Raw genomic sequence first — 23,837 nt, 5'->3', positions numbered from 1 at the left:
GTGATAGGTTTTAGGAATAAGCCATGAAAACATAAAACAACAAGAGCTAATCTGACCTGTTCTGGGGATCTGGGAAGGCCTCCCTAAAGAAGTGACATTTTCAGGGCGTCTGGCTGGCTCAGTCAGTAGGGCATGTGACTCTTGATCTTGGGGGTTGTGAGTTCAAGCCCCACATTGGGTGTAGAGAGAACTTAAAAATAAACTCTTTTTAAAAAAAGAAGTGACGTTTTCATATATCTGAAATTACAGTATACAGTATCCAAGGCAAAGAGGCAGTGGGGAAGGGAGGGGCTGGGTTGGGGACAGGAGAGCAGTGATCAGAATTTTAGAGTAAGGAACCAGAAAAGTGTTCAATCTGGAGAACCTGGAGGAGGCAGGAATCTGGCTTCTTTGAGGAAGTGAAAAAGGCCAGGGCTGCTGGGAGCAGGAACTGAGGAGGAGAAAGGCATGAAAGCCAGGCGGGGCTAGCCATGAAGACAGGGCGGAGTCAGGGGTGTTAAGAGCTCTGGTCTGTAATCCCGCGGGCAATGGGAAATCACTGAAAAGGTTTAACAGGGTGTGTGTGTGTGTGTGCACGCGCGCGTGTGCAAGTGTGTGTGAGAGAGAGGCAGACAGACAGACACGATCGAATCTGCATTTTGAAAATATTATGCTGGCTTTTGGGTAGAGAATAAAGGATGCGGGAGTAGGAATAGAAGTAGGAGAAGGAGGAGGAGGAGCAGGAGAAGGGAGAGAAGGAGAAACAGCAGTAGTAGTTGTAACAGTAGTAGCGGACCAGTCCAGAGGTGGCAGAAGTTGAAGCGAAGCATTGCAGCACCTCAGATGGAGGCAGAGGTGGTGGAGATAGAAAAACATGCTTGGGATTTATAATAGTTATGCAGGAAAAAACAGGATTTAGGCATGGATTGTACATACCCCCCCCCGGGGGGGTAGGCAGTGGAGTGCAGTTGAAGATGACTCCCAGATTTTCAACTGTGCTGTAAGGTAGGGGAGCTGTTCCCTAAGACTGAGGTCACTGGGGGAAGAGTAGGTTGGTGGTGAAGGCAAGGGAGAGAATGGGAGTTTAATTATTTTGCAGATATTTACTTGGTCAGCATACATTTATCGAATGCCTGCTCTGTTCCAGCCTGTCTGTACATACAAACACAGAACTGTTTCCTGCCCATATGCCACTTACCTTCTGGTTGGGAGACAGGCAGAAAAAAAAAAAAAGATGATTATAACCCAAGTATCGTGTAGGCCTTGTAAGCCTTTGGACTCAAACAAAACCACATGAACACTAATCATCATCCTGAGTTCCTGTTGTTGGCCCTGCAAAGTACCCTTTAAGTATTTCTGGGACACTTCTAGGGGCTTTCCACAAGTGGCTGCCAGACAAAGCAGTGGGTTAAGTTACTGGACACACCAACCCTGCTCTATCCCCACTGTCACTACCAAAGGTAGCTTCTGTGGGAATGCTAAGAGCACCTTGGGACTAGAGTGAGGCAAGCAAGGAGCATGGCCTTGAGAGGGAATGCCTCCTTACCTTTTGCTGGCCCTTAAATTCTGCTTGAGGTGCTGGAGAAGGCCTGGGTACTGGAAAAGGAGCTTTCCCCAAGGCCTGAGCTATGGTAAGTCATCTTGGCCCTGCAGCAGAGCTGCTAGGGGTAGAAGTTTGTATTCTATTGCAGACATGTGGAGTTAGTTACACAGGGATGTAATGGGGTGCAACTGGCCATCTATATTTGGAACTCAGAAGTTTGGGCTAGAGGTCTATATTCCAGAATCATGAACATAGGGACACCTGGCTGGCTCAGGTCGCTGGGCGTCAGCCTTCAGCTCAGATCATGATCCCAGGTCCTGGGATCGAGCCCAACATCGGGCTCCTTGCTCAGTGGGGAGCCCTCTTCTCCCTTAAAGAAAAGAAGAGAAAAGAAAAATCGAATCACAAACTTGGAAAATGGAGAATAGGCACAGAGACCAAATTCTGCTGAACAACCAACACTCATTCATTCATTTTGAACAACCAACATTAAAATGCCTTGCTTGCACTCCACCTGGAAACTTCCCAAAGATCCAACTTCCTTAATTCATGCTCCTGGTTGACCAGCCACTCTTTCCTGTGCATTCCTACACTCTTTGTAATCATCTACTATAGCACTTTTTAGTCTACGTGGTAACTCATGGTAACTCACTTATATATGTCTCCTTCACTCAGCTGAGAGCTCCTTGAGGACACTGACTCTTATTCAATGTTCAATCTCATGGCATTTTCATCTATTACATTGGCAAAGACTAAAATTATGGGAGGATGGTACCCAGAATTGATTGAGGAGAAGGGAGAAGAGACTGCTGCCTCTCCTGCTGCATGGCTCAGTCTTTCTGTACCATTTCTAGAATTAACCTATAGATACATGGATATAGTGCACAAAAAGGTTGTTCAGTAATGCTCATTGCATTGTGATTTGCCATACTGAAAAGGGGAAATGACCCTTATACATTTCCAAATACAGACATCAGACCTACACTTCTATTAGAAGTGAACTGGTTAAGACATAGCTGATGGAATTCTAGGCAGCCATGAAAAAATGTAGATTTCCTGAGAAGGAAAAATGACCAGAATATTTCATTAAAAACAAGTACCAAACTGTTCATACAGAATGCTGCAATTAGCGTTTAAAACAAAAAAGATTGATTTGCATATATATGTATTAAGATGTCTAGAAAGCTATGCAAGTAACCACTGAGTAACGTTTTGGAGAGGGGCAGTCAAGTGCATGGGCAAGATTTGGGGGGAATTTCACTTTATGCCTAACCTGATGGATTTTTCTTAAAACTAGAAACACACACACACATATGATTTTTTAAAAAGATTTTATTTATTTATTTGACAGAGATCACAAGTAGGCAGGGGGTGGGGGAAGCAGGCTCCCCGCCGAGCAGAGAGCGCAATGCGGGGTCACGACCTGAGCTAAAGGCAGAGCCTTTAACCCACTGAGCCACCCAGGCACCCCCACATATGATTTTATTTTTAAGTGACCTCTACACCCAGCGTGGGGCTCGAACTCACAACCCCGAGATCAAGAACAAATGCCCTACTTGACTGAGCCAAGCAGGTGCCCCAGAAGTATCTATTTTTATAGTAAAAAAAAAAAAAACCTCAGAAAAAAATTTAAAACATTGAATCTTGGACTCTCTTTCTCCTCTCCACCTTCCACATGTTTGGCATCAAGTAGGTGTTTAAGACTGAGTAGATGAATTACACTTTTGGACGAGAAACTCTCCTGTTCAGAGCTGGAGCCCTTCTTCTCCCAGGAAATGGCTGCAAAGCAGGAGAGGTAGACAGGGTTTGTGCATTTCCCATTGGTAGAGGACACATAGGTCAGGCAGCTACAAACTTCCATCTTTCCCAGACCATTAGGTCTCACCATTAGTCCATTAGGGACTCACAGGAAAGGGAAAGTCTGCAATAAGGTACTCAATAAATGTGTGTAGTAATAATAACAATGGTCGCCATCACCTCTCAAGCACCTACTAATTGCCAGCGGAGTGCTGAGTGCCTTAATCCTCACAGCCCTGAGGTAGGTATTGTTTCCACTTGATTTTATCAAAGAGGAGGAAGGTGTGGCTAAGTAAGGGTAAGAAATGTGCTCAGGCATCCAGCAGGTCAGAAGAGCCCAACTCCGTCTGAATCACTATGCTCTCAGTTGTTCCTACATCCTACACCTTAGTAACAGGATTATGGGAGGAAACAGGGTAAAAGTTACTTTTGGGCTAGAGGTCTACATTCCAGAATCATGGACAGAGGGACGCCTGAGTGGCTCAGGCAGCGGGGTGTCAGCCTTCAGCTCAGATGCTCAGATCATGATCCCAGAGTCCTGGGATCGAGTCCAACATCGGGCTCCTTGCTCAGTGGGGAAGTTTTGGGAAAAAAAAAACAACCCTCCCTTTGAAACAAAGTCTAGTTACATACAGTCAGTGAGAATAAGACAGATTAGAGAGCAGGCCTTTCAAACCCACAAGCAAGATGAAGTACCCTGAACTCTTCAATGGGCACCAGATGGCATGATAACAATTTTCCTTTTGCTTATAGGTTCTACTTCAGGAGGTTTACCCCTGTATTTGTTTACACCAATTCTGCAAGGTAGAAGTCATTACCTCTACTTTACAGAGGAGGGAACTAAGGCTCAGACAGGTGGTGCTTTTGCTACTGACACACAGTGAGGACAAGCCATTGCTGGGTTTCAATCTGCCTGCGTCACTCCAAAGTCAGTCCTTTCACAAGGCCGTATACTGTTAATACCTTCAGGTGAACTGTGTGATACCGTGCCCAACACAAAACGAGCTCCAGACCTCTGGGCTTTCAGAACGGTAATTAATCTTCCAACCCTCAGGGAACTCCCTGGGACCAGGCCCACCTCCACCCCAATGGAAGGCTGCTGCTTCACTTACTCGGTTAGTAAACCAAAGTGTCAGAACCCGTTGCCTCAAAGATTACCTTTTGTGTGTCTCACCAGGAAGAAGAGCTCAAACCTCCCTTCAACCCCACCCTTTTCAAGTAAGTAAAGGTTTCGCGTCCATCCAGAAGGACTGGTGATTCTAGTCCAGAAACTCACAGATAGTACTGCCCAGCTCTTTCTCAGACACTTCTTTATCAAAGTTTTATTAGCCTCAGCTCGAGGTACCTCCATCTGGGCATCTCATTACAGAGCAAGGACAGTTCAGCCATTTGTAACACCACTCCCACCCAAAGAGGATTTTCAAGGACAGCAGCAGAAATGAGTTGAGAGCTATAAATCCACCTTGCCCCCTTTCCCCTCCTCCATGCATTTGCTCTCTCGACCCCGTATTTTTTCACAGTCTGCAACTGGATTACTCCCATTCCTTAAATGCATCTCTGACATTCTCAGCTTGAATGCTCATTTATTCACACTTCCCTTTGCCTGGAACTCATTCTCCCCTGGCAGAAATCTATCTCCTGCCTTGAACTCCAATTGCACATAATAGTCACCTTTCTTTTGGCACTGGTCACATTACATTCATTACAATTACTTAAAAAAAATGTTCCTACTTATAAACTATGTGACTTCAAAGTCAAGCACTAACAGTGGAGATATTTTTTTTTTACAACAATACTGTGGGTAATTTCTTTCCCCCACCCCAAGAAGGTATAAGAAGGTATCCAGGCCTTAAATGTTCCCTAGTTTCAAGGCTTTTAAATTTCGGATTAAAAAATCAACAGTTTCCAGCCACATAGAAGACAATGTCCAGAAACGGTTTTGAAAACCATGGGTTTAGTAGGGGAAATGATCCCAAAGGAAAAGGAATGGGAAGGCTTTGAATGGGAGAAGCACAAATCTGTGGAGGGAAAGAAAGGTTAGAGAAAGCACCAGGTTTCTGAGAGTTTATGGGAGTAGAGACCTAGGCTCATTTGCATATAGCACCCCGGGGATGAGGAGACTGCTGTGGGAGACTACCCACTATATACCCCGGCCTTGAGAGCAGTGGTGAGGCTCTGTCCCTTTGAATAAGTCTGGAATGATCCATTGTGAAGGGTCCAACAGAGGCAGGGGGATTAATACTCATATCTGTAGAAGGAGTCATGCTAGTGATATAACCATCACGGATTAAGGACCTGGCCTCGTCCTTACTTTTTTGCGCAAAAAATACTTAAGTCAGCAGAGAGCAGCACTTTGTGCGAAGAGCTAAAATGCTTCGTCTTTTAAGACGACTTCTCGGACCAACAATGGCTAACCTTTTAGAGCCTACTATATTGGAAACCGTGGGATAGGACTTCTGGGGTTCCCTGCTGCGGTCGGGCGCCCTTTTCCTCGCTAGATTTCAGGTCTCCGATCTAAACCTTCCCTCTTAGCTCAAGTCCTCCAATAGCCTTCAGTTTTCCCTCTGACCCGTCCTTCCTCAATTTCTCCCTCCAGCTTCCCTTCCCCATCTCCACCCCTCATCCCTGAGTCAGACTCTCCCTTAAAAGTCCCTTCTTCACCCCTAGTTTCCCCCGTGCCCGGTCTCTTCCTCTTCCCCGTTCAGGCAGTCTCTCTCCTCGCTTCCTGCCCAAACCGCCCTCCCGCGACCCCCACTCTGGTTTATTTCCACACTTCAGTGACCCTCCTCTCCACCTCGCTTTACTCCCACCCGAACCCCATTGAGCACAGCCCCCCCCTCCCCGTCCTAGCCGTTGGCGGGGGCGTGGCCCCGCGAGTAACAGGTCTCCCGCCCCACACTCCGCGGGCCCGCGCGCAGACAAAGACATTCCACAGCCCCCGCCCCTCCGCGCACTCGGCCAGAGGGGGAGGAGACACGTGTCCCGCTAGAGCCGAGTCACGTGTAAAAGAAAACGAACGAAGCCCGCGGCCACTCGCGCACGCGCACAAGACTCTGGCCCGGCGGGCTCGGAGGGAAAAGGGGAGCGGGTAGGCGACTTCTTCGGGCTCCGCGGCCGTGCGCAGGCGCCGTGGCCCGACTGGAGACTTTGTTCTCCACGGAGAGACCCAAGGGCGGTGCCGGTGGCTGGCTGCGCACGCGCGCCGCCTCATTTCCGGTGCTCTCTTTCGCTGGGTCGCTCGGGTCGGCTTCGGTCGCTGTCGCTCCCGCTCTCCCACCCCCGCCAACCGCCGCTCGGGCCTCTGCCGCTGCCGCGTCGCTTCCTCGATCCCTCCATCGCACATCCGCCCCAATGCAGCGCCGGGACGACCCCGCCGCGCGCATGAGCCGGTCCTCGGGCCGCAGCGGCTCCATGGACCCCTCCGGTGCCCACCCCTCGGTGCGTCAGGCGCCGTCTCGGCAGCCACCGCTGCCTCACCGGTCCCGGGGAGGCGGAGGGGGGTCTCGGGGGGGCGCCCGGGCCTCGCCCGCCACGCAGCCACCACCGCTGCTGCCGCCCTCGGCCACGGGTCCCGACGCGACAGTGGGCGGTCCAGCACCGACCCCGCTGCTGCCCCCCTCAGCCACTGCCTCCGTCAAGATGGAGCCGGAGAACAAGTACCTGCCCGAACTCATGGCCGAGAAGGACTCGCTCGACCCGTCCTTCACTCACGCCATGCAGCTACTGACGGCAGGTAAGCGGGCCTCCCGGGTCCCTCTGGGTCGCCTGGCCACCCGGGGGCATGGGCAGCAGTGGCTTTGTTCCGCCCGCTTCCCGCCCCCTCGGGGCCAAGGCAGTCGTGAACTCCCCTTCTCTCATCCTCATCCTGGAGAGCCTGGATTCCACACTCCCATTCCGGCCCTCGGTGCGAGGGAGAATTTCTAGGCTGCAGTGGAGGCCCGAAGGGGACTCGCGATCTCTTAGCGCAAAGATCTTGATGGATAGCGCTGCGCTCCCCGCCCCTTTGCCGACCCTTCCCCCTCCCACTTCTTGCAGCTGCCCTGCGCTCCGAGTGTTCAGATGCTTCCAGAAATGAACCTTTATCTCCCCCTACCCCCAAAGGGAAAGCTTTCTTCATTGCGGGTGGCGGTAGACGCCTCTACTGAGGGTGTAGGGGGTGAAGACAGCCCGAGCCGGGGAGGGACCGTAGGAGGGAGGGCCGAGGTGAAATGGGGTGAGGCTGAGTGCCCTGTCCAGCGCACCGCGGTCGCTGGGGCCGAGTCGAGCTTAAGTTGCTCGGATGCAGGAGCAACCTGTGGGAATCGGAGCTTGAGGTTTTCGGAATCAGATTTCCGACTTCAGCAGATAAAATGATAATTGCTATAAAGCTGGAAGGTTGGACCCCGTTATTTTACAAGGTGTTGTTCATCAGAAGGGTAAAAATAATCCTAGAGACAGTGAAGTGGGGTAGGAGGAGGTAAAGGGTGGTTTGCAGGACATTCCCTAAGATGGACAAACACTGAGAGAAGTTGAAAGATGCTTGTGCACGAAAGGCTTGGTCTTCTTGTTTTATTTCTTTTTGCTTCAGTAGTGAAATAGATTAGGAAAAGTAGTCTTTGTTCTCAGTCTGTAGACTAACGCTCCTTTCCTGCTCTGCACAGGCCAATCACCTAGTCGCTCTGATTTCTCCCTAAAGGCGTCCGTTTTGCCCTCACTTCTAGTTAAAACGTTGTCTTAATAAGTATTTCCTATGAGACCTGAATTTTATAAGTAAGTAAAAAGTTGCAGCCTTCAACACTAAAAGAGTAGTTGGACTGATAAAACGGACAGAGCGTTATGAAAATACCATTTCCCTCCCCTTTGTTCTCTGCCTTCCTACATTGGTAAGGGGTCTTCACTTTTTAACGGGCCATAAACAAAGCTCGCTGTGGTCAAGAATAAGAACATTTGGATAAACTGCTTACATTTTCAGTTGCTCTTCTGTAACACAAGTCAGATTGTTTGAAACATTGCTGTTCTTTGTGTTCTTCTGGCAATCGTTTTGAAGACCAGGATGCCTTTTTTTTTTTTCCTTCCATGTTTCCTTGCGTATAGCAAACACCAGGTGTTTGAACCTGAAAGCAAGTACATGCAGACTTAGGAGTGGCAGGCTGAATGCTAAAGGTTGACTTGGTAGTCTGATGTTCAGTTCCTCTAGTCTTTAAGCAGTCCAGGTTAAATGAGTAAGAAGAACAAACTTTAGAACTTAAAGGTGTTGAGTTGGGTTTGAAATTCTGACCCTAAATTAGTTACCTACTCTTAGGAAGTTTTCTGAACCTCAGTAACCTTATCTGGAAAGTGGGATGGTGAGTTGAGAAAATTAAATGTCGTGTAAAAGTACTAACACTATTCCCTTTGGACATAGTCAGATAATTTATCACCAGTTTTCTTCTAGTTGTAAATCCATGGTACTGAATAAGGTATGAAAACAAGGTGATTTGGGGATGCCTGAGTGGCTCAGTCAGTTAAGCATCCCCCTTTGCCTCAGGTCATGATCCCAGGGTCCTGGGATCAAGTCCTGCATCTGACTCCTTGCTCAGCAGGGAGCCTGCTTCTCCCTCTACCTACCTCTCCTGTTGCTTGTGCTTGTGTGCGCTCTCTCTCTCTGACAAATAAATAAATAAAATCTTAAAAAAAGAAAAAGGAAACAGTATTTTTTTTTTGCCTTTCTGACCACACCAAGTGCCTAGTACAGTGTCTTTCAAGTAAAAGGTGGTTTCTTAGAATAATCAAAAACTGTTGATCCTTACTTAGAAGGGGCCCCTGGCTGACCCAGTCAGTAGAACATGTGACTCTTGATCTTGGGGTTGTAAGTTGGAGCCCATGTTGGGTGTAGAGATTACTGAAAAATAAAAATCTTTGTTAAAAAGTTACTTAGGGGCGCCTGGGTGGCTCTGGGTTAAGCCTCTGCCTTCTGGTCAGGTCATGATCTCAGGGTCTTGAGATCAAGCTCCACATTGGACTCTCTGCTCAGCAGGGAGCCTGCTTTCCCTCTCTCTGCCTGCCTCTCTGCCTACTTGTGATCTCTGCCTGTCAAATGAATAAATAAAATCTTTGAAAAAAAAAAGTTACTTAAAATTTTCACTCTACTCTTACTGCTAAAGTTCTGTTATAAGAGAGTGCTCTTTAGTATTTCTTAACTTGGGCTTTTGGGTGTTTATTTTTGTGGTGGTTGTTTTTAATAAACTCAAATTTGAATTGGAGAATTGGGGCTGAAGTAACGCTAGCTCATTGAGAAAACAGACTTGGGGTATATGGATGCTTCCTAGTGTGGTTAAGTTTGATAAATATTGGACCTGGCTCTTAATGTATTTTTTAATGATCTGGAAAAGGGGTTGTAGTGTAGTCAACCCACTGTGAGGAAGTAAGACCATGAGAAGACAAAATAATAGTATTTAAACTCTGATAAAGAAGTGCCTGGATGCCTTAGTCAGTTAAGCACCTGCCTTCGGCTCAGGTCATGATTCTGGGGTTCTGGGATCCAGCCCTGCATTGGGCTCCCTGTTCAGTGAACAGGTAGTCTGCTCCTCCCTCTCCCTCTGCCCCTCCCCTCAGCTCATGCTCTCTCTATGTCTAGCTCTGCTTTCTCTCTCTCTCAAACAAATAAATAACGTCTTTAAAGAAAAAACCTCTCTGATAGGGATATGTGTAAGAAAAATAAGTATTCTTAATTGTGCCAGGCAGTAGTCTGAGCACTTTAAGTCAAATATTTAGTCTTTGTGACAATATTATGAAGTTACTTTTTTTTTCTTTTTTAAGATTTTATCTATTTGACAGCACACAAACGGGGAGAGCAGCAGGTTCCCCGCAGAGCAGGGAGCCCAATGACTGAACTCAGTCGCAGGACCCTGGGATCATGACCTGAGCTGAAGGCAGACGCTTAATTGATTGAGCCACTGAAGCACCCCTGTGAGGAAGTTACTCTTATCCTCATTTTTACAGATGAGGAAATCAAGGCACCCAGAGATTAAATAATTTGCCTACAGTAACAAAATTAGTAAACAGCATAACTAGGATTTAAAGCGCGCCTGAATCTGGATCCATACACTTAAGCTTCCCCATCCACCCCACCCCCTACAAGACATAGTACCTGCAACAAATTGTACTTCAGAAATATTTTGTAGGGGCACCTGCGTGGCTCAGGGGGTTAGAGCCTCTGCCTTCGGCTCAAGTCATAATCCTAGGGTCCTGGGATTGAGCCCACATGGGGCTCTCTGCTCGGCTTCCTCCCCTCTCTCTCTGCCTGCCTCTCTGCCTACTTGTGGTCTCTGTCTGTCAAATTAATAAATAAAATCCTAAAAAAAATTTTGTACTACTTGGACAAAATGCTACCATTTATTTGAGTGCATTGGAGTGTTAGCTAACAGGTCAGTGAAGATAATACGGCCAGAAGAAGGAGGAGGAAAGCCAGCGAGCAGAGCCTAGCTCTTGCAACTGACTCTCCTCAGGTACCTCTGCTCATTTCCAAAGAGAAGCCTCAAGACCCAGACCGCTCTTCTTCAGCAGCCACATACCCCTTTGTGCCCCTTTCCCAGCCTTGCTTTATTTTCTTTGAAGATTTTATTTTTGAGTAATCTCTCTTCCCAATGTGGTGCTCAGACTTAGAAACCTTGAGATCAGGAGTCATATGCTTTACTGACTGAGCTCCTCAGGTGCCCTCCTTTACTTTATTTTGCACTTAATCAGCATCTGATGTACTATATATATTGTAGTTATGTGTGTATTTGTTAACCGCTCCTCCTTCAATAGCTAGAATGTCAGCTCTATCAGGACAGGGATCTTTTGTCTGCTTTGTTCACTGCTCTATCGCGTGTCGCACAGAATGGACTCTTGCTAAATATTTGATGAACGAATATTCATCTTCATTGCATGATGGAAAAACAACACAGTTTTGAGAGATTTACATTTTGGATATAGACTTCTGTGTTAGCCAAATTGATTCTCAGCTGTGATGACAATTAAATGCATTCGCAGATGTGCAAGGACTCAGTCTACCCATACTTGTTTTCTAAAACAAAAATAATTTGTGTTACATATTTGTGTAATAAACATACAGTGCTTGTGTGTATATATATATATATATATATATCACTGTTCTTTTTCTACTTTGTACAATTAGAAAAATATAAGTTTGTGTAAATGACTCAGGAGTAAGTAAACATTTTGTATACATTAACAATTCTCACAAGATCTTGAAAATATACTTAGAAATCCTTCTTTCAAAAGCCGTCACTGGGTGTTAAAGACAGTCTGTTGAAACTTCAAGATACTTAATTCCTTTTTTTGATGCACAATATGTTAGAGAAATATCTATTTCATTTCATTTATAGGGACTAGCAAAATCTAGTAAAATCAGAAAGTGGAATTAGTTGCCAAGAATTCTAGATCAAATATAAGTATAAATAGTAGGATAGATAGGCAGAGGTTATCACTATTTCAGCAGTATTGTTGTTTACATAAGAGAATGGCCAGAGATGCAACTGATTACAAGATAAAGATGTACAAATCAGTACGTGTCTGATACATGAGCAGTAGCCAGTTAGAAAAGAATTGACATGGGGCACCTGGGTAGCTCAGTGGTTAGGTGTCTGCCTTCAGCTTGGGTCGTGATCCTAGGGGTCCTGGGATCAATCCCCATATCAGGCTCTCTGCTCAGTGGGAAGCCTGCTTTTCCCTCTCCCACTCCCCCTGCTTGCGTTCCTCTCTTGCTGTCTCTCTTTCTCTGTCAAATAAATAAAAAAAATCTTGAAGTAAAGGAAAAAGTATTGACAAAATCTCATTTTTAGAAGAGCATCCAAAAAATTACAAATTAAAAAATGGTATCAGTTGCTTTGGGATAAGCAATAAAAATCAGTTCAAAGTGTGTATGAATAATCATAAACAATAACATTAAATAATACTTAACTTTTGTGTAGAGCATGTAACATGTGCCATGAGGCACGCTACTTATTCAGTCTTTTTGGCCATTCCATGATGAAGAATTTTTTTAAGATTTTATTTCTTTATTTGACAGAGTGAGATCACAAGTAGGCAGAGAGAGAGATGAGGAAACAGGGGATCCCTGCTGAGCAGAGAACCCGATGTGGGGCTCAGTCCCAGGACCCTGGGATCATGACCTGGGCCGAAGGCAGAGGCTTTAACCCACTGAGCCACCCAGGCACCCCCATGATGAAGAATTTTTATCTCAGATAAAATGAGGAATTTTGTGGATTATAGATGAGGAATATTGTGATCACATATTGTCAACTTAAAATTTTACTAAAGATGATCGAGGAAGATCTGAACGAGAAGAGAAATATGCCATGGGGAAGCTGTGGGGTAAGGGTAGGGGGGTGGGATGGTAGGGGGACTAACAATGTTAAGACAATAGGACCCGTAACATGCTGATTTTTTGCATTTCCCAAACTAATTTCAACAGGTTTGATTGATTTAATTTTGAGAGATGTATTGATCTTAGTGCACAAGTGGGAGGGGCAGACAGAGAGGGAGAAAGAATCTCAAGCCGACTCCTACCTGAGCACAGAGCTGGTCTTGTGGATCGATCACATGACCCAGATACAACCTGAGCCAAAACCAAGAGCCAGACACTCAATGACTGCACCACCTAGGTGCTCCCAATTGGATTTATTTTTTTCAACCTGACGTTGAATATAAAGTAGCTGAAAGAGAAAATGAAGATAAATGAGAAAAAAAATTTTAGAGACCGGAAAGTAATGACTAACAGAAATTCAGTCAAACAAAACTTAGGGTTTGAGAGGATGAGAATTAGAAGGAACTCAAACATTGCTGGTGGAAGTGTGTATTGATACTACCACTCTGGATAACAGCTTAACATTTCATCTGAAAGTTAACTTCCAAATTCCTTAAAATTCAGCAACATTCCTAGGAATATGCCCAAAGAAACTTTGGTATGTGAATGTCTCATTCATAAAATGGTGCACCTTGTTCACAAAATGGCGCAACTTGTTTCACCATTGATTGGAGACTGTGAGCTTTTCAAAATGAAATATTTATATAGCTGTGAAAATGAGAACTTAAAGCTACATGCAACAACATAGAGAAATCTTGGAAATCTACTGTTACTCAGAAAAGCAAGTCCCATAAGGCTAGATACGTAATATACAATACTATTTTTATAGAACATAATACTAGTGAGATTAAGCAAAATATTGTTAGCGTACATTTTTCTCTGATAAAGCAGCTTTTTGCAAAACTAAACATATGTTTACCATACGATTCAGCAATTACACTCTTGGGCATGTATCCCAGAAAAATTAAAACTTAGTCTCACACAAACCTGTGCATGAATGTTCACAGCAACTTTATTCATAATAGCCCCAAACTGAATACAAACCATGTGCCTCCCATAGGTGAATAAACTGGTACATTTATACCATGGAATATTATTTAGCAATAAAAAGAAATGGTAAATGCTGCAACTTGGATGGATCTCAAGAGAATTACGCTGAGTAGCAAGAGTCAGTCTCTAAAGGAAATATGTATAATTCCATTAATTTAACATGCTTGAAAATACAAAATGGAGACGGAGAATAGATAAGTGGTTGCCAGTGGTGAGGAACAGCTGGAGGGACCGTGGCTATAAAAGGGTTAGCATGAGGAATCCCGATAACAGAACTGTTCTGCAAATTGACTGTGGCGGTGCTCGCAGTACAGATTAAACACGCACACATAAGAGGGTATAAAACTGATGAAATCTGAATAAAGCCAGTACATTGTATTAATGTTAATTTTCTGGTTATGATACTATATTATATACGTGCAAAGTGTTAATCGTGGAGAAAACTGGGTGAAGGGTATATGAGATCTTTCATTTCTTTTTTTTTTTTTAGATTTTATTTATTTGACTGACAGAGATCACAAGTAGTCAGAGAAGCAGGCAGAGAGAGAGGAAGGGAAGCAGGCTCCCTACTGAGCAGAGAGCCTGATGCGGGGCTTGATCCCAGAACCCTGGGATCATGACCTGAGCCGAAGGCAGAGGCTTCAACCCACTGAGCCACCCAGGCACCCCGAGATCTTTTATTTCTTACAACTACATATAAATCTACAGTTATCTTAAAGGGGGGGGAGCACCTGGGTGGCTCAGTTGGTTACGCATCTGCCTTTGGGTCAGGTCATGATTTTAGGGTCTTGGAATTGAGCCTCACTGCAGGTTCCCTGCTCAGTGGAGAGTCTGTTCCTCTCCCTCTGCCCCTCTCCCCACTTACACACTCTTGCTCCCTCACAAATAAATAAAATCTTAAAAAAAAAAAAAAAAAGCTCTAAACTCTAAATTGTATCATAAGAAAGAGATGCAGAAGACCATGGTCAATATGTCATAACAGGTTTTACCACTATCCTGGAATGTGAGAATTGAGCCCTTTACAGGACTCTACTCAGACTTTGGGGGATTTTTGTGAACCAATACCTATCTTCTGTCCACATTGTCTGGGAAATAATTCTGTTGGTATCTTTTCCTAGGGAGCTAATCTGCAGCTTTCTTCAGATTTTCAAAGGGGTCCATGACTTTTAAAAAGATTAAGAAATGATCGGTCTGTGCTCTTGCTTAAAACAGTTAAGTAATTTGATAAATAAGAAGACTGGAGCTTTTTTATACAAAGATAGTAAACTTACTGGACTTGTGACTCCACAAGGTAGGTACCAACAGAAAAACAGGGCAGAGAATTACAAATTTGGGGATGATAAAGTCATATGAAGTCATAGGGCAGAGAATTATAAACTTGGGAATGATTAAAGTCATGAATCATTGAGGGTGTTAATGGTACGGTTCTTTCATTCAGTAAACATTTGTAGATGCCTGTTGTGTATGAGACATTATACTAAAAATGGCAGGTACCCAGTTTAGTGATGGAAGGGGTCCAGAAATCATTAACAAGGGAGGGAATAATGTGGTTAGGAGTAGGAACCAAGTGCATTGAGAGTCAAGAGGAGGGCATGACCCCTGACCTTGCAGAACAGAGATCCTCTGAATCTTGCCCTCTTAAAAACACTGTCTGGATATCTTAGTCAGAAAATCTTGACCATTTTCTTGATGCTTATGCAGCCCTTATCAAATGTTTAGTTAAGAAATGTACATGGTAATCTGTTTTTAGTTAAGCCAATCCAGTTGATAAAGTTTGTATATAATTTTCCCTGACTTTTCTAATATTAGCATTTTTGTATTTATTAAATTTTTTTCTTTCTTTTTTTTTATTATCTTTCTTAAAAGTAAGAAGGGAAGACTGGAGAGGTCTAATTACTTGCTCAAGGTCACATACCAAGCATGTAGCAGAACTGGGAATCAAACACAGTTTTCTGTCCAGGTTCAAAACTCATGCTCTTTCCTCTGAGATATGCAGTTAAGAAGCAATCCTTGGTAGCTCTTTCTGCCCACAGGTCCTGTTCCCCTGGTTTAATAAAACCATTTTTTGCACCAAAAAAGAAAAGAAACCTCGTCCTTTAGAGCTTACAATCTGATAGTGGTAAGACCTATCAAAAATGGAACAGTTAAATGATAGGAAAAGACAGAATAAAAGAAATGCCACAGTATTGGTTGAATTACTCTGACTGATGGAAGGAGTGACCTCTGTTTAAGTACCTGCTATGTCACTAACTAGTTTTGTGATCTTGGACAAGTTCGATAACTTTTCTAAGCCCAGGTTTTTGCACTTGTTAAATAGGGGTAGTCTGGTTATAAAGACAAAATGAAACAATACAAAATTCCTGATGCATAGAGACACTGGATGAAATATGATTTTTGTAAGTGTCTGGCTAGAAAATAAATGGGTCACCTCTCTGTGTTGTTTATACTTTAGCTTTCCTTTTTTGACTCTTGGGACACCCAAGGTCTCTAGAGGCCTAAGCAAAGATCACTTAAAGGAGTTAGTTTCAGAAAAGATGTTTAGAAATTACTTTGGCCTGAGGGTTAAACCATTTTTAGGAAGCTTCTTGATTTTTTTTTCTTCCCACTACAACCTACTCCCAGCTCTCCAAGAAAAGAGAGGCCAAGGAGAGAAATACAGAACTAAAGAAGAAAAGAAAAACAAGATAAGGCTACTGAACATCTGAAGTACCCAAAGCCCTTTCATGTACTTCAACCACATGACAGTGTCTGGGGCTATAAACTGTACCCGAAATTTTACAAAATCAGCTCTTGCTTAAATAAAGTGCCCCCCCTTGAGACTCTCTTCACTAAAGGCAGCAATTAAAGCATGAGGTTTGAAATTAGAGAAAGCCTGGGTTTTGATCCTTATTCTGGTACTTGAACAGTTTTGTGATTTAGAAACTTCTCTGAGTTTGTTTCCTCATTTGTAAAATAGGGATAGTACCGGCTACTTCACTGAGTTATTTTGTAGGATAAATGAGATAATATTTGTACAGTATTTGATACATCGTAGACAGTGAATGAATATTCAGTCCTTTCCTTTCCAAACATGGAAGATGAGCCCTCTTGAAGACTTCCGGTTGCCTCTTTGTGTTTTGCTTTCTAGGCTAAACTCTCCTGATTCTTTTATCTTTTCAATGCTCAGTTTTATTTAATCAGCCTTCTGGGACTTCTCTAAAAATGCTTTAATATCCTTTTAAAACTGTGAGGTAAACTGGACAAAGGGATTCTAATGAAGATATGATTAGTGCAAAATATAACAGAAAGATCCATGTTATAGAAAGAAAGGTCTTGAGTAAGTGTCTGCCTTCAGCTCAGGTCATGATCCCAGGGTCCTGGGATGGAGTCCTGCATTGGGTTCCCTGCTCGCTGGGGAACCTGCTTCTCTCTATGCTGTTCTCTCTCTCTGTCTCTGACAAATGAATAAAAAATCTTGAAAAGAAAGAAAAGAGAAGTGAAGCAGGCCTGCCTTAAATTTCCTGGGTGCCATCACAGTGCATAAAAACAAACCTTTCTCTTGAGTTCAGTTTTTGTACCTCTCCTTCCTATAGGAGTATAACAGATTAACAGGCTTTGAGTCTTACCTTCTTGCACTGGCCAAGTAAAGTTTCTGGAAAGTGCTATAAAATATAGCTGAAGGGCCTAACTAGATGGTAGCAATTAGGACACACAGAGAGACATTTAAAATGAAGCATGTAATTTGTTCCACATTTTTAGAAGCTCTTTGGTGATGTTTTCAGATCACAAATGTGGCATCTTTGTTCCTAGGATTTTTGAGGATTGAGTAACCAGTTTTTCAGCCTGGAAACTCAAGAAGAGATGTATTCAGAGATGGTAGGCTCAAAACTAGTGACGAGAAAAAGCTAATATTAGCAGTAAGTGGGAGGGCAGAATAGAGGTCAAGATATACCACCAGTAAAACAGCAAACAAATAGGGTATTGAATGAAGGGTTTAGTCTGTTAATTTTTTTTTAAGGTTTTATTTATTTGACATAGAGAGACATGGCAAGAGAGGGAACACAAGCAGGGGGAGTGGGAGAGGGAGAAGCAGGCCTTCCAACGAGCAGGGAGCCGGATATGGGGCTCAATCCTAGGACCCCGGGACCACGACCCGAGCTGAAGGCAGGTGCCCAACTGACTGAGCCACCCAGGTGCCCTAGTCTGTTAATTTTAAGGTCAAGTTTGTTCTGTCTTTCAAGCAATGAAACATAGGAGTGTGAAGAGCACACTCCTCTACAGTTCTTCTCATAGGAGTAAAGGTTTAGTTAAGGGTATTTACAATATTGGGCACCTGGGTGGCTCAGTTGTTAAGCGTCTGCCTTTGGCTAAGTTTATGATCCCAGGGTCCTGGGATCAAGCCCCGCATCAGGCTCCCTGCTCAGTGGGAAGCCTGCTTCTCCCTCTCCCACTCCTGTTGCTTGTATTCCCTCTCTTGCTGTGTCTTTCCCTCTGTCAGATAAATATAATATTAAAAAAAAAAAAAAAAGAATATGGGCTATCTGGGTGGCTCAGTGGGTTAAGCCTCTGCCTTCAGCTCAGCTCGTGATCTCAGGGTCCTGGGATCGAGTCCCACATCGGGCTCTCTGCTTGGCGGGGAGCCTGCTTACCTCCCCACTCTCTGCCTGCCTCTCACTGTCTGTCAAATAAATAAATAAATTCTTTAAAAATTAAAAAAAAAAGAATTTTTACAATATTGGGGGGAGCTGTGGCTCAGTCAGTTGGGCATCTGCCTTCAGCTTGGGTCATGGTCTCAGGGTCTCCCTCTCTCCCTGCCTCCACTCCTTTTCTCTCTCTGTCTCTGTCTAAAATCAATCAATAAAATATTTACAATATGGGGTTGGGCACCTGGGTGGCTCAGTTGTTAAGCATCTTTCTTCAGCTCAGGTCATGATCCTAGGATCAAGCCCCGCATCAGGCTCCCTGCTCAGCAGGGAGTCTGCTTCTTGCTCTCCCTCTGCTACACACACACTCTCTCTCTCTCTCAAATAAATTAAATCTTTGGGGGGAAAAAAGAACGTTTACAATATGATTAGCAGTTTTAATTATCAGAAAGCAAGGGAGTGTGTGCTTTTGGGCATAAACATTTCAGTTAGCGCACCATATTCTATAATATCTGAAATTAGGCGCCCTTTTTTTTTTTAAGATTTTATTTATTTATCAGAGAGAGAGCATGGAAGTGGGGAGGGTCAAAGGGAGAAGCAGACTCCCCACTAGCAGGGAGCCTTATGCAGGACTTGATCCGGGGACTCCAGAATCATGATCCGAGCCAAAGGCAGTTGCCCAACCAATTGAGCCACCTAGGTGCCCCGAAATTAGGCTTTTTATTTTAATTTATTATTTTAAAGATTTTATTTATTTATTTGGCAGACAGAGATCACAAGTAGGCAGAGAGGCAGGCAGGCAGAGAGAGAGGAAGGGAAGCAGGCTCCCTGCCGAGCAGAGAGCCGCATGCAGGGCTCTATCCCAGGACCCTGGGATCATGACCAGAGCCAAAGGCAGAGGCTATAACCCACTGAGCCACCCAGGCACCCCCAAAATTAGGCTTTTTAATAAGCAGAAGCCTTCAGTTTGAAATTCTGAACTCTTACAAAGTCTGTCAGAATCAAAGTGACTTTCTGTCATCTGTATACTTCACAGCTGGACTTAGTCTAAAAGTTATTTTTAAAAACTATTAAAGGTATGGATTTGTACAATGTATTTGAATAGTAGATCTTTTTTTTTTTTTTAATATTCTGTTTTTAAGTAATCTCCACACCCAACATGGGTCTTGTACTCATATCCCTGAAATCAAGAGTCATATGCTCTACCAACTGAGCCAGCCAGCACACTTTCAAAGTGTGAAAGCCACTTTATATCATCTAGTAACTTGCTAGAAATGCAGATTCCTAACACAAATCCCAGACTGGGGTTGGGGCCCAGCAATCTAGTTGAACAAGCCCTCTAGGTGATTGTGATGCATACTAAAGTTTGAGAACCCTTACCTTAAAATTATAGAAGGTAGAGTGGTGCCTGGTTGGCTCAGTTGGTTAGGTGTCCAGCTCTTGGTTACAGCTCAGGTCATGATCTCATGGTTGTGAGATCAAGCTCCGCCTTGAACTCCCTGATTAGCCAGGAGTCTGCTTGAGATTCTTTCCTTTTCCCTATGCCCCTCATCCCCCCGCCCCATGCTAGGGCACATGCACACTATCTGTCTCCCTCTCTCTCTTAAATAAAATCTTTTTAAAAATTAGAGAAGATAGAAACACAGTATGGGGATAGTGTATAAGGAGAATGTTCTGCATTATTTAGACTGTTCCAATGACTTAAAGGAGTATAAATTTAGTTTTTTGACAGTTTTCGGTGGACCATATAAGTTTTTAGTTGCTGTTCATTGCCTGTGCACACTGCCCCATCTCTGTTAGTACTCTTGTTGTAGCACTTAAGTGTACTTCGCTGCCATCTTCGTAGACTGGGAATGTCAGTTTATAAACACAGTGAAGATGGGGATTATATCTGACTTGTTCTGCCATATGTCCTGTACTTGATAGACTAGATGTCTGGCCCTTTTTAAGTCTCCCCTAGTGGTTAATGATCATACCTGTATCTCCCCCATCATCTGCCTCTCCATAGGAAGCACTCAAATGCTTACAATAAATGAATGAATGAATGAAATTCCCTAATTACGGGAAATATTTCTGTATACAAAGGTTATATCTGATGAAACTATCTTAATCTGTGACTTAAAAATACCTCTGCATGTTTTCCTTTAGGACTTTGACTGAACTTGGGCTAGATAATGTTGACGCTTAAGCACTTCCTAGGAAATGGGCTTTAGTTAGTATGTGTACATACGTTATTTTATTCGGTCTTTATAGCAGCCTCATGAGGTAGATAACTTTCATTTTACAAATGAAGAAGCCTAAAATTAGAGCAATTAAATAAAAAGTTGACACAAACTAGTGAGTAGCCAACTAAGAACCACATCTTTCAAACTCTTAAGGACTATCATCCAAAGCACTACTGTCACAATGGTATTTTAATGGGACTGTTCATTGTATATTAATACTGACCTTTGTTTCTTCATAAAGATATGACACTGTGCCTTTGTTTGTTTGATGCAGACCTTATTTTTATTTATTTAATTTTTTAAAAAGATTTTATTTATTTATTTGACAGAGATCACAAGTAGGCAGAGAGGCAGGCGGAGAGAGAGGAGGAAGCAGGCTCTCCTCAGAGCAGAGAGCCCGATGTGGGGCTCAATCCCAGGACCCTGGGACCATGACCTGAGCCCAAGGCAGAGGCTTTAACCCACTGAGCCACCCAGGTGCCCCTGATGCAGACCTTATTTTTCCCCGTCTCTTGGCATTGTTTTTGTTAAATTGTTTTTGTTAAATTCACTTTTTTTTTTTTTTAAGATTTTATTTATTTATTTGACAGAGATCACAAGTAGGCAGAGGCCGGGGGGGGGGGGGGGTTGGGGGGGAAGCAGGCTCCCTGCTGAGCAGAGATCCCGATGCAGGGCTTAATCCCAGGATCCTAGGATCATGACCCAAGGCAAGGCAGAGGATTTAACCCACTGAGCCACCTAGGCGCCCCTAAACTCACTTATTCTTGAGAAACATTTGAATGGCTCTGATGTAGAGGCTTCAGGTGGGAGTGGAAGAGCAAACTGCGTTCATGAGAAGCAGCCTTTGGGTTTCCTAGTCAACTCCATGTCTGAACTATTCTGTCTTACACTCTCTTACTGCTTTATGCAGACTCAGAAATTTGCATCTAGTTACCAGAACAAACTAGTTCATTGTGTTTGTCTTATTCAGAAATTGAGAAGATTCAGAAAGGAGATTCAAAAAAGGACGATGAGGAGAATTACCTGGATTTATTTTCTCATAAGAACATGAAGCTGAAGGAGCGGGTACTGATACCTGTCAAACAGTATCCCAAGGTAAGCCATAATGTGCCTCATTCACTTCGTTGTCTCTGTAGGTGTGAGAGCCATGGGCTGAAATAAAGACTTCTGGAAATTCTGATGCATCAGGTCCTTGAGCCTGTGAAGCTTCCCTCCCATAGTTGGAGTACTTGTTTCTGGCAGTTGAAACATCTATTTCTATAACTAACAGCGTACCTGTTGCTAGGAGGGAAATATAATCAACTTCTTATTACCAAAAAGAGTTTCTTTCTCAAATGTTTGTTCAGGCTCCAAGTTCACACCCAAAAAAAAAAAAAAAAAAAAATTGAAGAGTTGCTCTCTTTCAAAAGATTGATATGGGGGGGAGGTGAAGATGGATGACACAAAATCTAAATACAGGAAATGTGATACAAATCCTTGACTAGATGAAGTTAGTTTTTATTTCTTACTCTGTGTTTTAATTTTAAATAAATGCCTTCCCGTCTTTCTCCTCCTCTTCTCCTTTTTTTAAAGGAAAGAAATTAGTTCTATTTAATTCACTACAGGTGAACTACAGGTACTACAAAAGAATGCCATATGTCTTTTCTGAGCTCATTGCCTTAAAAATGTTTATGTGTGTTGAAGTACTAAGGGTTGTAGTGTGATAGTTTGAAAAGAGCACCAGACTACATCAGGAAACCCAAGTTCAAGTCTAGGAACTGCTATTGTCTAGTTGTATAAGCTTAGACTATTCACGTCTTTTCAGTCTATCCTCAGCATATCCTTCAGTAAAATGGAGACGGTAATAGGACCCCTATTTTATAGGGTTGTTGAAGATCGAATGAGGTAATACATGTGGAAATGTTTTACAGAAATATGTATAAGAAATCCATTTTTATTTTCTGTCAGTTCAATTTTGTGGGGAAGATCCTCGGGCCACAAGGGAATACAATCAAAAGACTGCAAGAAGAGACTGGTGCAAAGATCTCTGTGCTGGGCAAAGGCTCAATGAGAGACAAAGCCAAGGTAAGCTCATACCAATGAGGCAAGAAGATAATGCCTTCTGGAAGCCAGTACTTGTAAATATATAGAATGTGAATCTCTTCAGTTTGTGTATGAGAGATTATAGACCAGGTTAACTTACTTGTTTGGCAACCCTGGAAGAGCCTAGGTGTGCCCTTCTGATTGTTTCTTTCCTGACATTTGACTGTGAGTAATGGAAGCAGCAGTAGCAACTTTCACTTTTGTAAGCTTATCTATGAAAACTTGGAAGGGGAGCTGAATATACTAAAACTTATCCAGACTAAAGACACTAAAATGTGAACAGCATATTCCCTTGCCAGTAACATAGAAAAGTGAGAGCAGTAATGTTGTGAGTGCACGTGAGTCTGAGGATTAGTTGTCTGAGTTTTTTAATAGCCAGCTGGAATGTGAGAGAACACTAAAAGAAAGTATTTCAGAAGGAACCATGAGTAATCCTGACAACAGAACCTCAAGCTGATTTTTTTTCCATGTCATAGCCCCATGGACTTTGTATTCTTCAGAAGTATCAAAAAAATTCCTATCCAAATAGATTAGTCTTAGCCTTCTAGGGTCAGCTTTTTAGATGTGGCGTATCAGGTACAGCCTAAAAACTTAGAACACTGTTTTCTCAGAGCCCCTTCTTTTGTCCACTCACATTTCTCACTAGATGGATACACTTAGGGCTGAAGTATGTTATTTTACCTAATGAGATTTACATGGGATTTTCTTCACTCTATCCTGACTTTTTTCCTCCCCTAGAACTCCCCAGACCATATAAGCAGATAAGAAGAGCTGGTGCTGGGACACCCGGCTGGCTCAGTCAGGAGAGCATGTGACTCTTGATCTCAGGGTCGTGAGTTTAAGCCCCACAGTGGGGGTAGAGGTCACTTAATAAGTTAAAAAGTGGGGTGCCTGGGTGACTCAGATGGTTAAGCGTCTGCCTTCAGCTCAGGTCATGATCTCCAGTTCCTGGGATGGAGTCCTCCCACGTCAGGCACCCAGCTCAGCAGGGAGTCTGCTTCTCCCTCTACCTCTCCCCTGCTTGTGCTCTCTCTCTCTGTCTCTCTCTCAAATTAATAAATAAAACAGTTTTTAAAAAAATAATTAACTAATTAATTTTAGAAGTTTAGGGGCACCTGGGTGGCTCAGTCAGTTAAGCATTGAACTCTTGGTTTCTGTTTAGGTCACGATTTCAGGGTTTGTGAGGTCAAGTCTGCTTTGGGCTCAGCGCT

General features: G+C 43.5%; 1 protein-coding gene across 2 annotated transcripts in view; it reads left to right on the top strand.

Annotated features, from left to right (window-relative positions):
• Positions 1–6,412: 6,412 nt before the first annotated feature.
• Positions 6,413–23,837, top strand: part of KHDRBS1 (KH RNA binding domain containing, signal transduction associated 1) — a 41,132-nt gene continuing 23,707 nt past the window's right edge. For both annotated transcript variants that reach the window (XR_006818708.1, XM_046008548.1), the window contains exons 1-3: positions 6,413–7,052; positions 21,515–21,639; positions 22,492–22,608. Coding sequence is in view for 1 of the 2 variants with exons in the window: in XM_046008548.1 (XP_045864504.1) it covers positions 6,671–7,052; positions 21,515–21,639; positions 22,492–22,608 (624 nt within the window). In the remaining variant the exon portion in view is untranslated. The remainder of the gene's footprint in view (positions 7,053–21,514; positions 21,640–22,491; positions 22,609–23,837) is intronic.

Source organism: Meles meles, chromosome 1 (genome assembly GCF_922984935.1).
Source record: "Meles meles chromosome 1, mMelMel3.1 paternal haplotype, whole genome shotgun sequence".
NCBI classification, from domain to species: Eukaryota; Metazoa; Chordata; class Mammalia; order Carnivora; family Mustelidae; genus Meles; species Meles meles.
Note: the sequence above shows the minus strand (reverse complement) of the source record. Positions and strands in the feature narration are given on the sequence as shown.